This window comes from Boleophthalmus pectinirostris, unplaced genomic scaffold, assembly GCF_026225935.1.
Source record: "Boleophthalmus pectinirostris isolate CB_2022bp ecotype Guang Dong unplaced genomic scaffold, ASM2622593v1 HiC_scaffold_10, whole genome shotgun sequence".
NCBI lineage: Eukaryota > Metazoa > Chordata > Actinopteri > Gobiiformes > Gobiidae > Boleophthalmus > Boleophthalmus pectinirostris.
This window is the reverse complement of record NW_026570971.1, coordinates 21,784,041-21,802,102: the sequence shown is the minus strand read 5'-3', so window position 1 is coordinate 21,802,102 and position 18,062 is coordinate 21,784,041. Positions and strand designations below refer to the sequence as shown.

Genomic DNA, 18,062 nt, shown 5'->3' with positions numbered 1-18,062 from the left:
GTTGAATGAATGAATAAATTGCCTTTAATTACTGTGGGTTTTGGGGAGACTGGTATGGGCTCCTTTTCATCTCCTCACAGTTCCATCAGTGCAAAATTTAATCAAAATAAATATTTCTTTCCCTGCTCTAGAATCATGGCCATGGCATTCCTGGCCCCAAGGATTTTCTGTATGTCTCCCCCTCACTCTTCACCCCCATTTCTGTCCTCATGTGCTTTTATGTCTAGGTTATATTGGTAAGTGTCTGCATCATTTTTGCTTCTGGGTATCATCTGGTGGTTCCAAAGTTTGAACTATTGAAATATCCTATACCTCTTACGATTTCATGTTTCTGTAATGTAATATTCTTTCACAAACGTTTCAACATTGCATTAAAAGAAGAGATTTGTTCTTATTTCCTGCCTCTGCACCAGGGAGCAGCTATTGTCTGAAAGATATGGTTAATGTGTCGAATAAATTCCAATCTGTGTGTCAGGGCTGTCCCTCAGGAAGACTTAGAGCAGTGGATTTGGGAGTTCAGGGCTGGCCGTAATGCTCCATCATAATTCAGAATTAAAAGCAGTAAAGAAGAAGTTTATGCTGTTGCCGTGGGAGACAGCTGTGCGTCTGGTGAGAGCTGTGTAAAGTTGTGCATAAACAGAGGAAATATCCCTTAGACGTCAACAGGTAATTGTGTGTGGGCTGTCCGCGGCACGCAGATGGAGTAGTAGTACAGTGAAAGGGCATGCCTCTCACAAACTGGCTATATTTATATAACCATTTATAATAGTTACAAGGTGAATGGTGTTAGGAATCTCATATTTAACAAGATGTAGTGAATATCTTCGACTTATCTAGAGCAATTTAAATCTGTGACGCCAATTGACCTGGTGTATGCACTCAAAGGTTAAGGCAGGTAACTTACCACCTCCGTAGCTACCTACTAACATAAAGTAAATGCCATTATACTACCATGGAAACTTGGAACGGAATTCATTTTATCACTATAAACTCTCACAGTCAGTGAATGAAATGGTGATTACATTTCTACATTCTTTGCCACTGTCCTTCACTCTGTCCCTTTTACCTCTCTGATTTATAATTAATTAATTCAGAATAATCAAAAAGACACTGTTCCCAGATTTAATGTACGAGCTGCGCTTTGCTTGACACGGCAGACCATAATTATCCATTGGTCCATAGTGAACGCATGTTTCTGAAGTGAAATGTTGTGTGTTTTCAGGGGTAAAGAGCCCCTAAAGGACAGTGTTGTATCCACATACGAGGAGCATGAGGACAGCGTGTATGCAGCAGAGTGGTCCTCAGCTGACCCCTGGCTTTTCGCTTCACTCAGCTACGATGGACGTCTGGTTATCAACAGGGTCCCACGGGCGCTCAAGTACAGAATACTGCTGTGAAACAGGCAAGTGGACATTTAAATGAGCAACATTAACCAGGGACTTTTGAATTTGTGTTGCCTCAGCCTTGACTATGAAGTATTGAATGATTTGAATCAAGACTAAGACATTTATTTATTCATACAACTGGAGCAGTTCAATCTTCAGACACATTCAAGTTTTAATGGTTATATTTGTATGTTTAAATCCCTAATGATGCCTGCTGTGCTAATTCTTTTAATTAAGCTTCTAAACTTGACGTTTTGTTAGTCATACAAAAGAGTGTATATTATATAATGGGACCAAAAAGCTAACATACATGGCCATTCACACAGATAGTGGCTTCCTTTTTTCTGCATTACTTGAGGAAAAACTAAAACTAACACATAACTCATCCCGGGTAATCAAACTCTATTGTAAAAATGATTGACACCACTGTAAACTTTTGTTTTAATAAAACTAATTTACTGTAGCTGATTTAATTTTGTGTATGTCTGCATTGCATTATTTATAGAGAAAATCATAATGAAAGCTCATGAATTTCTAAAAGTCATATTATCATTCTCTATCCATTTTACAAGGGATTTTCAAGCCATGAAATCTACCGTAATTTAATAAATGCAAGCCAGATACGTTTAAAGCCGCCTTGTGGAACATTACAAATCTATTATATCCCTGTTAAATAAAACACGTACAGTACATTGTTGGAAGTCAACTAAATATGAAATAAATATATATATATATATATATTCAACTCAACATACAAATGTTTAAGTTCAAGCTAGTGAGTACCAGTGTGTAAAACTCCCCTATAATATACAGTATCAACATGACATCTTTTTATGTCCCTATTCCACAATTGGTGTAAAATCTAAAACTCTCTTAAAATCTGATTCATAAACCAACACCAGTCTCTCTGCTTTTATCTTTGATTATTACTTTCTATTCTCATCACTCTCCCTTGTTCATATTTCATTTTGTCTGGCTGATGCCCCTCCTCCCCTCCACTCCCCTCCCCCTCTCTCTATATCCAGTTTGTTGAAGCTGGTCGATACTGACAGTGCAGGCCTCTGTTATGGCAGACAGCTCTGACGGGACTTTTTAATTGCAGCTTGACTCTATGGATCACACATTCACACAATGGCACACAGCAGTGCCAAGAGAGCGAACACGGGCCGGGCCACTTCATTAGCTATGCCAGTGGAGCAAGCAGCACCCAGGCCTGAATACAGAGTACGTCTCGCTATCTAATCAAAGAAAGCGCTCGCACATTTATGGACGCACAAAGACACACACATGCACACAGAGGCCTTGTTACCCTGAAGTCAATTACCAGGAGCAGGTTCAGAGTGGAGAAGGAGATAGATGGATGGTGCTGAAAAGGTAATCTCACCCATCTGGAAGCGCTGATGGTTGTCACGGACGCACACATCGCACCCTCGCTGTCTCCGGGGCCGAGGAGAGGTGAGCCATGTTAGAAGAATTACAAGTGAAAGGAGTTCTCCCATTGAAACCTCAGGGTAATAATGTATATCTGCTGCTGCTGAGGCTAATTGCTATTTCTGATGGTTTCTCATAGGTTGCATTATATTGTATTATAGTCAGTGTCAAAACAGGGACTGTCTAGTTGTGATAGAGAAACACAGATAAATTTGTGAGCTCTTAAAGGTGCAGGGTAACTTGGTTAACTGGTATAGGGAATGCCAACTACTTGTCTACATAAAGGGAATTGCTTTGCCTGGAATGTTCTGTAATATGGCATTAAAATTATCTAGTTAATGCAGTTAACACCACCATGTGAAATCAGATCTGTGGAGATACAACCCTGCTGGCCGTAACACTGCAGTACACATTTTTGTAATTGAATAAATGCAGTAAAGTTGCTGGGATAATTAAAGAAAGTCAGATTTTTTCTTTTATTACAGTTAAATAGAAAATTATATCAGATAATAAATATTACTATCGTGTCTTGTTTTTTACTGTGAAACAACAGCTTCACACTTCTGTAGAACATTGCATTTCCCTCAAATACCTACCACATAGAAATACCAAACACAAATACATATGTATAGAGCTTATGTAAAATTTAACATACACATATATATGTACATATAAATCCCCATAGATCTTTATGGTGACATCCGTAGAGCCTCCAATGTATGTGCCACAAATACAGTCATGCATAATGGAATAAAGCAATTCTCACTTCGGCCATGAAAATCTAATCTTCAAAAAATATACATATTATACATTTTTAAAAGCATTTAATTATTAAGTATGCTCCACTGTATGTACTGTATGTTTGTCCCCAGTTTATTGAATGCACTGGATCAATATTTCAACAACTTGGAATATTGCTGTAAATGTCATAGTTAAGCATACACACACACATACACATTATGAAAGCTAATATTATTATTTCTTTCTCCAGCTATGGTCAAAAAAATAACTTCTATACAGGCATATGCTTTACATTTCAACCTGGAGAGACTCAGACATAAAGAGAAAGTTTTGGTATACTTTATTCAATGGGCTATTTTTGGTGCTCAGACCCTTGAGATGCAGAAGACATTGTGATGAAGGGTGTGGCCGATTCTATGATGTTTAGGAGATGTCTTCCGCCCGGGCCTGGACACTGGAGGTGGTAGAGGTGAGGCTGAGGCAAGTGAAGGGGACGATGAGAGGGGAATCCAAAGCGACCGTGCACCTGCAATGGGGGTAGTCTGGCGCAAGGAGGAGGCGTGGCAAGTAGCGGGGAGGAGTGACTGATGAAGGCTGAGGTGCAGGTCAACTCTGGAGTAATCGGTGAGGTAGACTGGAGCAAAGTTAGATCTTCCAGGCTGAATTTACACTAGCCATTTCTCAACTGTTTTCTCTATTTGATGCTTTACAGTTGCCTTTATTCGATTTTTTTTTTTTGGTTTTGGTTTTGCTGCAGACTGGGCTAAGACATGACTGACATTTGTGACCACCTCCAATCACACCCACACACTTTCCACAAATACAAAAATGGGTGAAGTGTCTGGGTGAAGACAACTAAAATATGTGCGGAAGGGAGGGAGCTGGGATCAAACCACCAAACATACAAGGCACCCACTCATCCACCTGTGTCTAATCACGTATGTGCAGTAATGTACAGCTTTACATCATGACCACTGTGGCATCTTTGGCCCTTAGTTGTAGGTCATGTGACTTCAGGCCTTGCCCCCATAGGCTTTTGGGGTCACGAGCCTCTTGACCCTGAATGAGTGATGACAGCGTACTTATGGCTGCCGGCTTCACACGACTTCCTGCCCTCAACTGGCAAAGCACTCACGTGAAACGGCGAGAGAGTGGTCTGAAATATTAATGTAGCTGTGAAATACTGTATAGTTTCCCCAAGAAAAGGCTATTCTCTTGTGTGGGAGAATGTATGGGCCTGTATGCTTCATGTTTTGCTCACAAATCAAATCTGTGAACGTAATGGTAACTTGATTGATTATGGCCTCATCAAACATCACAGAACCTGAAAGAATAGTCATTTATTATATATTCACAGCTGCTCACAGAAAATGCCATTGCTTTTTATATGAATTAAATTTTGGCATTGACTTTACACCATAGCCCACATATAACATTGTCTTTTAGTGCTAATTGTTCCTGAGGGTCACCCGATGACGTCCTCAAAGAGTGGAGGAGGCGGAATTTAGTTTAGCTGCAGAAATGAAATTAAAAAAACAAGATTGTATTAATTATTTATTCATGTTTGGAATATCAAGCCACAGTGGTAATGTGCGTGCCTGTGTGTTTTGCCATTTTAGGTGATTATTTCCTCGGAGAGTTGGGCTCATTTGCATAGAGGAGAATTTATATGACCTCTTCAAATCAAACATTATTCACAAACATGCGCTCTTGAACGTGAAGGAGTGGAGTGACTCAGGTCTGTGTGAGTCAATCGGAGGAGGTACAGAATGTGTTTTTTTAAGGCCACTTAGGGACAACACCGAAATAGGTTTGGCTTTTTAGAAACCTTTATTGCACTGACTCTCTTTTAATATATTTACCACAAATCCACTGCTGTTTTATATACGCTTGGTTACTATAAGTTATTTATAGCTTTAATATGATAAATACTCTTCACCGTGTTTCTTCTTTTTCTAAACCTGTAACATTTCTGAAAATTTATGAAAATTAAATGTCCTATATGCAAAATTATTTTTTTTTGAGTTATGAGCTTTAAGACATGTTAGACTGATGTTAGACTGATGTTACCTCTTTAAAAACAGACCTGGAGTTTTTTTTTTTTTTTTTTTTTTATTTCACTCACACATTGAGTTGAATTACATTTTATTATTAGTCTGTCTAAATCTTCAAAGCTCAACATGCTTGCTTAGTAGAGATTTAAATTCTAGTGCTAAAATTATGATTGTGGATGATTCTAGTGAAGGTGTATGGAGTGGAGCACCTCCTGTATTACTACATAACATCACAGTTTTTCAGTTTGATAGAAGAACTCAGCCTAAATATGCAGAGTTTGTGTGTGAATGAAACAAAACTGTGAATGAAACAAAACAAAATGTTTTTGATGAGGAAACAACATAACATAGATCAGAAAATAAGGATTAAGTAATGCTAAGGTACATTTGATTAGCCACCTAGTGCCTCTGCTCAATTTCATTTCTCTCCAGCGACTAGGTCAGGAATCGGAATACACTAGTGACTAGACGGTTTGCAAGAACCCCGGAAGTTGTAGACCATGTCGGCCAATCAGCGAAGAGTTGTGAAGCCATGACATCAAACTCAAGCGCCTGTCTGGGTCCCTTTTGTGGTACAGCACAACAGTAAACAAAGAAGTCGAGATGGATGTAGACGAAGACAGACATTCTCGGTTGGCAACACTTCCCGAGATGGAGGATTTAAAGCTGGAACAGAAAGAATGTTTGGTACCTGCCTATCGTCGAGCGAACGAATCCTAATGCTGCGAGATCAGACAGTTTCCACGAAGTGAAACCAGCTGATGAATCAGGCTAACATTTCATTGCCCCTGTAAGAAAATGTTGCCTGCATTTGACCAGTGCCATTGGGGCAACCTGTTATGAGCAGTGGGCTCCAAGGAACCCATCTCCAACTCTTGAGCTTAGTCAGGACTGTCTACGATACTATTACTACAAATATGTCTCCACTTTTCGCACACTTTTCACAGCATATGTAACAAAAATCTTGTTTTTCCAAGCACCACAACTGTTTTAAATAACTGCCGTCCAACATAACCATTTTCAGTGTAGTTATATTTTTATGGGGTAAATATTCCCCCTGGATCCATTCAACCCTACACATGCTTTTACTACAACCCTCTTGGGACACAAATGTTCTACTATATAGAGCTCAATGTATGTATTAAGAGAGATACTACGCTGTGCTGCTGAGGGCTAAAAATAACCAATCCCTTGATATTGACTGGGGTTTACTCCACATGGGGAAGAAATGTTGGGCTAAATGTATCCACTCTGCAATCTGCCCTTTGTTTGGTGAATTCTTCAGATATGTGCCATTGAAACACAAACTCCCATCACTTTTCATGTTAGCTGGGAGCATGTTCAGATAGCTACTTAGCAGTGACAAGCAGCCTCAGTGCTAAGAGCTCCTGTGTGCCGTAAGCTACTTATTTAGCTTCCTATCGCTACTGCAGCTGATAAACTGCTTTGGAGTCAGGCAAAAACTGCTCTATTAAGTCATTGGGGAAATTACCACAATGTTTGGTGTTTAGGATTGTGAGATCCTGCATTTTGCAATGCTATATTTTACACAAATTTCATCTTGCTAATATATATGTATCCAGTAGGGATGTGTAACAATAACCAATATATTGTGATATCATATTGTCAAAGTTCTCACAATAATGTCATGGGCCATCACAATATATCAAAGTCTTTTTGTTTAAATTAAGAGTTATGGTGCAGCAATAGCTTAAAAAAAAGACAGAGGGAACTACACTGACCATGATCCTTTGCTCCATTTCAGTGGAGACTACATGAAGAAATAACCGTTCTAAGCACGTTTAAGTCTTAGTTCTTTGGATTAAGTCTTGTCAAGGCATTTTAAGAGGAAAAAGTAGCATATAAACAGTTTAGCCTCCACAAAATATCGCAATAAATATCGTACCATGAGATGTATATCGTGAAAACTGAGAGATTTGGATATTGTTACATCCCTAATCGTGAACCTCCCCACCATATTGTGAACTTTCCCACAATATTGCAATAGATATCGTACCGTGAGGTTCATACCGTGACAATATCGTGTCATGAGACTTGGATATCGTTACACCCCTAGTATACATTATTGTTCTACGCTTCTTTGTCAGTGTACAGAGTGAATATGGTTGTGCAAGACATACTCTACCACTTGATTCATTCTCTTCACCCCATCTGAATCTTGCACCTGTGTTGACTAAAGCCTGAACAGACCTGGGGCTGTTATTTCTGTTAAAAAAATTGACATTACTTTGATTTCACAACTATGAATTATCCCACAACAGGACATACTCTATTAAATTATTAGGCAAGGCAAGGCAAGGCAAGTTTATTTGTATAGCACAATTCGTATACAAAGTAATTCAAAGTGCTTTACAGAATAAGAAATACATTAAAATCATAATAAAAACAAATCAAAACATAAATAATCATGAAGATTAAAATTAAAAAAGAGAGACATAAATTGGAGAGAAGAGTGCGGAATGAAAACCTTTCAGTTATATGCACAGTTAAACAGAAATGTTTTGAGTCTGGATTTAAACAGCGTCACAGAAGAGTCTGTCTCACAGGTTCAGGAAGACTGTTCCAGGTTTTAGCTGCATGAACCTGAAACGCTGACTCCCCTTGTTTAGTCCTGACTCTGGGCACCAGCAGGAGGCCGGTCCCTGAGCTCCTCAGAGTGCGAGATGGTTCATATGACACTAACATGTCACAGATGTACTTTGGTGCTCGGCCATGGAGAGACTTGTACACAAGCAGAGCTGCTTTAAAGTCTATTCTCTGAGGCACAGGAAGCCAGTGCAGAGACCTGAGCACAGGACTTATGTGCTCGTACTTCCTAGTTCGAGTAAGGACCCGAGCTGCAGCGTTCTGGATGTTCTGCAGCGTCTCACAGCTCGTTTTGAGAGACCAGTGAGCAGACCATTACAGTAGTCTAATCTACTGGAGACAAACGCATGGATAAGTTTCTCCAAGTCTGCTTTAGACAGTAAACCTTTGATTTTTGCTATGTTTTTTAGATGGTAAAAGGCTGCAGATGTTATTGATTTGACGTGGCTGTTAAAGTTCAAGTCTGAGTCCATTATTACCCCTAGATTTCTTGCCTGATTTGAAGGTTTTAGAGAGAGAGACTGGAGGTGACTGCTGACACTGTCCCTTTGTTTTTGTGGACCAAACACTATGAATTCAGTCTTGTCAGAGTTTAGCTGGAGAAAGTTGTTTTGCATCCACACACTGATCTGTTGGATGCAATGACCAAGTGAGTCCACTGGTCCATAGTCTCCTGCTGCCAGAGAGACGTAGATCTGAGTGTCATCTGCATAACTGTGGTAGGACACATTATTGCTGCTTATTAACTGGCCTAATGGCAGCATGTAGAGATTGAACAACAGGGGGCCCAGGATTGACCCCTGAGGCACCCCACAGGTCAGGGCCATGTGATCTGAGACACAGTTTCCAATTTAAACAAAATACTTCCTGTCTTCTAGATAGGACTTGAACCAGTTTAGTACAGTACCAGAGATGCCCACCCAGTCCTCTAGTCTCTGTAAGAGGATCCCATGATCGACAGTGTCAAAAGCAGCACTCAGATCTAACAGGATCAAGACTGAGACTTTGCCTGCATCAGTGTTCAGGCGGATGTCATTTGTCACCTTGATAAGAGCAGTCTCAGTGCTGTGGTGGGCTCTAAACCTGACTGGAAAACATCAAAGGAGTTGTTCATTTGGAGAAAGTTCGTAAACTGTTGGTAAACAGTTTTTTCAAGGACTTTGCCAAAAAACGGCAGATTTGAGATGGGTCGGAAATTGTTCAGTACTGTGGCATCAAGACTGCTCTTCTTTAGGAGAGGCTTAATGACCGCAGTTTTCATTAGTTCCCTATCTGTGAAATAGTAGGGTGGTTCTGGCCCATATTTTGAAATTGTGCAGAATCTCTTACTTAGGATCAAATTTTGTCCTTTAGATGTGCAAAAATAAAGCATTATAGGAATCTTTTTAGAACCAATAGGTCAGGGCTCTTGCTTTCTAACTTATTCATCTCATTTTCAAACATCATTCCTTTCCCCAGATGTGAATGCAGCCTATAGGTCTTTACTTCATCAAATTTAGGTTTGTCTGAATGAGTCTCTGTTTTTACATTGAGAAGGACAGAGCAGTGAACTAGACGCTATCAGGATTGGGGCAGGTGCCGAAGCGCTCATCTCCAGCTTATTGTTCTCCAATTACCAAACAGGCACGAGGGGGGTATCAGTGTTATTTATGGGCCCTCGCAACCTCAATGTACATATAATTACCTCTCAGGGGCTGTAATTGTGCTCATTTCTCATGTCCGGTGGGAAATCCGCACCCCGGCCTTCGTGGCGTCTCCATGGAGATCGGAGCAGTTGAAGGACATTATGGGTCAGGGCCAGGCATTGGACTGTTATTGTAGCTGTTTGTTTTCACACCTTCCTGTGTACGTTTTGTAAGGATGCTTGGCTCTCCGCTTCATTTAAAAGCCTCTTGAGGGCTGATATTCAAAAGTGTTCAAAAATAGATTACAAGTAGAACAGAATTTTTTGTTTTTTGAAATTATGAGATCTCAGTACTCAATGTTTCATTTTTCTATTAGATACATGTAATGATAACTCTTGATTCTGCATTTTTACATCAGTACAAAGTATGCAATCAACCTTTCTCTACATTATTTAATGACACTCTGTAACTTTTCTGGTCCTCCAGTCGCACAGTAATTAATGTGATAATACAGTATTGAGTATTTTTTGGTATATTTTACTAAATTATAATTATTTGTTACAGCGCTACAGTTTTGTTGCTTATTTTGGGGAAGGAAACTTTTTAAAACATTTATGCGACACATTTGAATATATTCACTGTTTTGTTGTTTAAAAGGATTGTGTTTCATATGAACTTTGCACATGAAGTGTTTTAACAAAGATTTTTAGCATCACAGCCATGATTTTGCCATTATTTTTATGGAATCGATTTGAAATATATCATATCAAACCAAAAGTGCACTGTATCGAGATATGTATCGTATTGTGGCCTATGTATTGAGGTATATATCATATCGACAACTTCTTAATGATGCAAAGTCCTGTTGCACAGCATGGCATATATCATCTCTATATCAATGGAAACAAGTAAATGACTCCACCAGGCTCTAAGTTAGGCCAAGTCAGATTTGTGGAGAGGCAATCCCACTCACAATAAGAATGTACGCTTTTCGAGATACTTTTTAGCAATAAAAACTAAAAATAATGAAATATTTTAGTGATAGATATGTAGCCTAGCGGGTGCAGACCCCCAACCAGAAATCTGTGTCCATTAATTTTGGATTGAAACATCAACTTTTAGCTATTGATAAAGCTTATGTTTACAGTAGTGAAGCAGTCAGTAGTATTAAAATTGAAGTCCATAATCATTGAACTATTTGAAGTGATTATTTTTTATTATCAGCCTATCAGCTGTGTTTTTTCATGTTTGACACTTTAATAGTATCCGTTAGCTCTGAAAGTTTATTAGGGCGCTCTTTTGTGCGACTACAATTCATTGCTTCAAAACCCTATTTGTTTGAAGTGGAGTGCAATTGGTCAAGGACTTGTTTTTGATCAGGCTCTGATTTGAATGAATGCTGCACTGTGGTGGTGTGGACCGCGGATACATACAAGTGTGATGGACTAATGATTGAAGAGACTGGTGAGTCCGTCAGCGTTGCCGTGCCGATGCAGAGTGACAGTTTGTATGTGTTTGATCAATGGTGCGTAGCCCGGGGACAGCGCGGGTGCAGGGGGCTGTGGTGACTCTCGGACCTCTTTGTCAATCAAATGGCCCACGAATACCTCCCCATGAAATCCATTAAAACCAATTTAGTCTGTGCCGACCAGCTCTGAGCCCCACGCACTCTCAGCCCGCGGTGAATTAATGACGGAATTTTCAAAACTTTGGTAGTTTGAGTTGATTGCTCACTATTATTTTCAGTGTCATTCATTATTATGTGGTGAAAAGTGCTCGCAGCCAGACATCGTACCTCCGATCTCAGCTGGGTCCTTTTCAAGCGTTCTTTCATTTAAAACATGGACTAAATGATTCGGCTTTAAAGATGTATTTTCTGTAAAGGTTCGTCTGCTTTGTATCATGTTACTGTGGCTCATTGACTGACTGTATCTTTGTATCAATCATAAGATTATTCCTCTGTTATTCATCAACAGCGCATGGTTAAAATTTAAAATATGAACCACAGCTTGAGTCATTTTTGAGTTTTTATTTGGCCTTGAGTTTTATGGCCTTTATGTTCAGCTAAAAATGTTAACTGTTATAGTCAGCGAAGTGAATCTCTGGGTTGTTGTAGCAGGACATACATTCAAAATCAAAAATAATGTCTCTCTAAATTGTTTCACCTGACTTTGAGCTTTGGGTCGAATGCAGGCAAGGCTTGCAGTTCATTCACAGTCAGTTGAGCCACTGTGCACTCTATATGCCTGTCTTTAGGGAGTTATTTATAATACTGAGTAATAACTAATAATAAAGATTTAATTATAACACTGCAAGAGTGACATGGAACAAGAAAAGGATTACAGAATATAATTTTTACTGTCTTTTAAATGATGTGCCAAATCGACTTTTGAGATCTTAAAGCAATGTTGTAATGGTTTTCCCTTATCATTTACTCACTTGAAGCAGTATTTTGAGTGATTCAAGCTTTTTTGAGTTACCTTTATTCTTCTGGAAATGCTGAAAATTCCTGGTCTCCCTTACCCCCCTTACACGCCCACTGTTTTTTACTTGTTTTTACTTTTAAGAAATGAAAAATCTACAACTTGCTACCGTGAACGGATTCTAGGTGAGGCCGTCATCTGCATGGTCCACTTTAGACCAGCATAGCAATTTTAATTTTAATTTAGCTAAATCATGAAATTATAATCCACATGGCTCATACATTATAAATACATATCAGACAGAAGCATAAAATGTCATCTTGACCCGTATTATTCTAGAAAAGAGTTGTAACAGATGTAGGCTGTGTGAATAAAGTGCATGAATATACTGTACTTTGTGTCATGAGTCTTGTTCTTTAAGTCCCTGAGATATCACTGGACTCTCTTTGAACACAGACAGCACAGCAGTGCCCAGGCTCTGTCATAAACACAGAAATATTGAAGATGAAATGGATGTTTGCCTTTGACAATGGACCCACTTTGTTGTCCCTTCAAGGCTGTTCCTTGTTTATTCTTCCACCACACAGGAAACCAACACTTCCTCTTTTCTCCTGTACCACTTTCTATTGGTGGGTCCCATTTCAAGCCATTTTCTTTTGGTGGGTATTTCAGAGTAGGGGGGGAAAAAAAACACCACATTTTTAAAGTTGTTGAGAGATCTCCAAGGCCAGCTATTCCATGCTTGCTTGACAGCCAAACAATACATGTGGACAGGTTAGTGTGTATGTGGGATTTTCTGTACAATACCGCGGCAATGGTTCAGTGCTTCTCCCTGTCGCCATGGTTCTTCTGTCCTCACCTGATGTGTTGTCACCGACCCACAGTGTCAAGAGCATCTATGTCCGAGGATCGGTGTGGTCAGATGGGCAGGGGAGAGCCAGACAGATTTAGGTCATGCAGTTCCCATGAGAGAGTGTCCGAGGCAAAGGGGAAGATGACATGTCTGAAGTGAACAAGAAAGAGAGCTGAAAGGAGAGCAGGATGAAGAGGAGGAGAAGAAACGAGAGAGAGAGAGCACAGGCAGTGAAAGAGCCAGGGGTCAGAGGAGGACAAGCATGAAGCCACGTAGCTAATCCGCTGCACGCCTCGCTGGAACTAGGACGGAACGGAAACACGCACTTGAATGAATGTGTAATATATTCAGATGTTATTATTTATATATTCTCTATTTGATTTCAGATTCTTATGTGATGACGTCAAACTTGCAAATGGAGGGCAAGAAGCATTTTTATGTAACGATAAACTATTAATTGCATTTTCACATAAAATATCCAAAAAGGAAATTATGAAGATGATTTTTAACTATATAACTATAACTATAGAACACCAAAACGCTTAAAAACAGCATCAAATTTAGCTTAGCCACATCTCAATTAAACAATATTGTCCAGCAGTAAAATTGATAAATAAATATAAATAAATAAAGATTAGAATGAATCAACTGAACATTAGCTGTTTCAGTCACCATGTCATTGTGGTTAGGAGGGTTGTGAGTTAGATTCCCAGGAGTCTGGGCGTGCCTTTCTGCTATCATTTTCATGTTCCTACTGGATTTGAGTGGGCTCCAAGTCACTCAAGGTTGCACAGTAGTTGTTGCACTGGATGAAAGACTTGAAGACACTGAATTCAGCTGTAAGATTTTTGAAGATGTTTGTTTCATCATGACCAAATGGTGCTATTGTTCTAACTGGTTTCTTTAATAATAATACATTAGTAGTTTTTTTAGAACCCGTAACCCTCTTTGAGTTGCTTTACAATGTTGTGCATTATTCATTCATTCTATATTTTCTGACCATTTGTATCATCTGCTCCTTTGAACTAAGGTGCAGTGTGTACGTTTTTTTCTCTGCTTTGTCTAGAACAGGGATCTCCAACCTGTAGCTCGGGAATTGCTAGTAGCTCTCCAAGTAGCTCGCAAAGTGATATCTGAATTATAGGTATTCTGCTGAATAACTCAAATTTGACTGATTAAATGCTTATTTTCATTGCAAATGTATTGTTTTGAATGTTATGTTATTGAATTTTGTGCAGGGATAACTGGATAATCAATTATGTTTTATAGACATCAAACTGTACCTCATCTACAGCTTGCCATGGCTCTTACTAAATTTCAAGCGAAAATTAGTAGCTCTCTGTCACTTTCATTTTACAAAAAGTAGCTCACAGGAGGAAAAAGTTGGAGACCCCTGGCCTAGAATGTTCCACAGTATGTCCGCAAACAGCTCTACCTTATATTTATCCAATTGCAGGTGGTTTTATAGCTCAAAAATACTTTGAAAAACAGACATTCTGACTGTAAGCGGGGGTCACCTCTCTACACGTTTGACCTGTAACTTGGTCTAGTTTGGTCTGGTCTGCATGAAGATTGAAAGATTTAATGCCATACTGTGAAACATTCCCAACAAAGCAATAATATCTAAAAGCATTTGACTGACCCTCCACCAGAAAAGTTCCACAATGCATCTTTAACATTCAGAAAACAAGTTGATTCTTTGTGTAAAAGAGAATATACCTTAACACTAAACATGTCCAGCTGATGTGCTCATAAAGTAGTAGTTGATTAATAATAAAAGTTTTTGCATGTTAACTTTTCATATACACAAGAGTATATCCATGAACTAAAGGTCTACAGGTCATGAGCACCTTGAGGCCATTCTGTGCCCACACTTGATCCGGCAACTTTAGACAAGTTAACAGTGCAGATTAAATGTATAGCTCTACAGTATATGCAGGTTTGTAAGGTTACTTCTCCCAAGGCCAAATGTCACTCCAGCCACAAGCAGATAACCTCCTCTGTAAATGCCACACATAAATCAATTAGCTGCTGTAAGGGAGATGTGTCTGGGAGAATGCTGTTATGTAGTGTAAGGAAGAATCATTACACTGGAATTTATTTTCAAACTTTATATATTTTGCCGAAAAGGCTCACTTCCTTCACCTTGTGTAGGGTTTATAAGCCAGATACACATAACATCTTTAATAGAAGTATGTTTTTCTTGTTTAGCTCACACCCAACTGTGAAGCTGCACCCTGTCAGATGTTTGCTGGGTAAAACTTTAGTTGAAATTTACTTAAACACTGTGGCTTTTAAAAACATATGCTTAGGTTGTCTTAAAGGTCCATTGTGTAACTTTTCTGGTGGAGTGTCCATCAAATGCTTTTCTTCATACATGTTACTGGTTTGTTCAGAATGTTCCGCAGTACAATCTTAAACCTTTCTATCTACATGGAGACCAAACCAGACCAAGTTACAGGTCAGACACAGCTCACAGTCAGAATGCCTGTTTTTCTAGGTATTTTTGAGCTATAAAGCCACCTGTAATTGAATAAATAAAAAGTAGATCTGTTTAATGTCATATTGTGGAACATTCTAAGCAACAGCAATGACATTAATAGAAACAAGAAGACGACAGACCTCCAACTTAACAACGAAAACTTAGACAATGCATCTTTTAGTGCACCGAGACAGGGAATACTGACAGAGCCTGAGGTGGGATGCACAGTTCATTGTGGTTCTTACATTCACATCATATTTACATCATTTTCAGTGTTTCTGAAAGTTTTTAAACCTGTTGTAATGTTTTTTGATAGCATACATATTTTTTTGCATTATTGGGTTATGTGACAGAGGTGGGGACATGCAAGTTGTGACTTGGACTCAATTCAGACTTGAGTCACTATTTTTAGGACTTGTGACTTGACTTGATAAAATGAACTAAGACTTGGGACTCGACTTCGACTTGAGGCCTGTGACTTGAGAGGACTCGAGAAGCATTTTTAAAGCTGAATTCTCTCTATTCTGACCGGTAACACTATCTTGTCAAGACCTTTAAAAAGTAAAAGTAAAAAATTTGCATTTCTACAAAATTTGCATTTCTACAACTGTATATACTCTATAAATACTCATATATAAATATACTATGTTTACAATTTATCTTAATATATATAAATTACAAAAATCTAAACTGTATTTGGGATTTTGGTTTAAAGACTTGAAATGACTTGAAGCTCAAAGCAAGGGACTTGGATTTCACTTGGACTTATGGGCCAGTGACTCGAGACTCAACTTGGACTTGCATGTCTGTGACTTGGGACTTGACTCGGACTTGAAGTCAAAGACTTGAGACTTACTTGAGATTTGTAAAACAACAACTTTGTCCCACCTCTGCTATGGGTCACTATACAAAAGATTACTCCGTGATGCAATTCATTACAATACATAAAGCATGATGCAATTTCAGGTGTATAGCTGCCACAAATCACTATATGCAATACATAATCTGAGTTTGTATCATTATTTTTACCTACTCTAAGGGTTTGGCAAAATTGATTTAGCCAAGTTAGAACACTGTTGCTTCCTCAAAAACATATACAGAGTTTTGTTTTGTTTCATGCACACATATTTGACAAATCCTTTATTAGTCTGTCTACATTTCCTGAAGCAGTAGTTTTCAGGTTAACAGCTACCTTTTACTTTTGTTAAACAGAGATTGGCAAGTCCACGGTTGAACTTATTCACATGATTGTAACTGTATGGACACTTTTTTTTTTCATAAAATTTATTGCATATATACATACATACAAATAATTTTAAACCAACATACATGTGAACATATGAACATAAAAACACAATGGAGCACTTACTGTTTCTGTATGTTGCCTTTAATAATTTGATTTCGTCCTGTCTGTCAGGTAATGTCACTTTGTTCTTTAGTATACAGGGACAACCAGCCCCTATTGCCCTTTTTGTGTAAGCCAAATATTATTTATGTTATTCCTCTTTCATTTCCATAGATGCAGCTGGCCCTCGCTTCAAGACACGTTTCTCTCTCTGGAGACAAATGGAGAAAATGTTAACCTTTCTGTTTGGGTATCAGCAACTTTAAGACCACCCTGGACACACCGCTGTAGGCTGATATACAGAGCTTCTGATAAATGCACTTTTCATATCACTACTGTATGTTTTCTTTACATGTACATACATAAAAATGACCCATATGAAAACTGTACCCTTGAAGAAATACAAAGATAGAAATACAAGATGTGAAATACAAAATGTGCCTCCCCATCGCTCTTTTTAACAGTAGTAGTTGATTAGTTGAGTATTTTCTGATCTATGTTATAATGTTCTTTCCTTTTCAATTGTGTTTTGTATGTATTTGATGGAAATCTGTCTAAATACGAAATTTTGAGTGGACTTTTCATTGAGTTAGCTGTAGATTACTAGCCAAACTTTTAGCTCAGATCTCTGAGGTTCACGCAGTTAAAAACAAACTAATTTGGCAGTTTTGTGAGTTATGGTCTTATTTTACATTTACAGTCGTGTGAGTGAACGTGGAACAAAAACAAAATGTTTCCAAAGAGGCAATATTTTACACAATTACACAAATAAATTGAATGCAAATGTATATATTTTATTTAATAATGTTTTTATTTATTCATTTTATTTTTTGTATTTTTGGTATTTTGATTTATACTTTTTTGCTTGATGTTTTTTAAAGTGTTGAACTATGAACTCTGAACTATGTGGCTCAAAATTTATACTATACATCAGGGGTGTCCAAATTTTTTTCATCAAGGGCCACATATCTAAACACAGATGAAGCAGAGGGTCGATCGAGGGCCATAGACTGATGGTCAGTACAGAGAATAATTGAAATATGTGCATGTTTAACTATGATAGAATGACCTTTTATTCATGCGAAGATCCTTAAAACCACACTAAATATTAAATAT

At 38.4% G+C, this 18,062-nt stretch overlaps 1 protein-coding gene across 2 annotated transcripts in view; it reads left to right on the top strand.

The window, feature by feature from the left end:
- Window positions 1–17,713, top strand: part of eipr1 (EARP complex and GARP complex interacting protein 1) — a 60,378-nt gene extending 42,665 nt beyond the window's left edge. Inside the window, exons 9-10 of one of the 2 annotated variants that reach the window (XM_055155922.1) lie at window positions 1,223–1,402; window positions 17,121–17,713. In XM_055155922.1, coding sequence (XP_055011897.1) covers window positions 1,223–1,397 — 175 coding nt within the window. In that variant the 3' untranslated portion in view covers window positions 1,398–1,402; window positions 17,121–17,713. Of the gene's footprint in view, window positions 1–1,222; window positions 1,859–17,120 lie in introns of those variants that run through there. The other variant, XM_020919851.2, reaches the window with a different exon arrangement.
- Window positions 17,714–18,062: the final 349 nt, after the last annotated feature.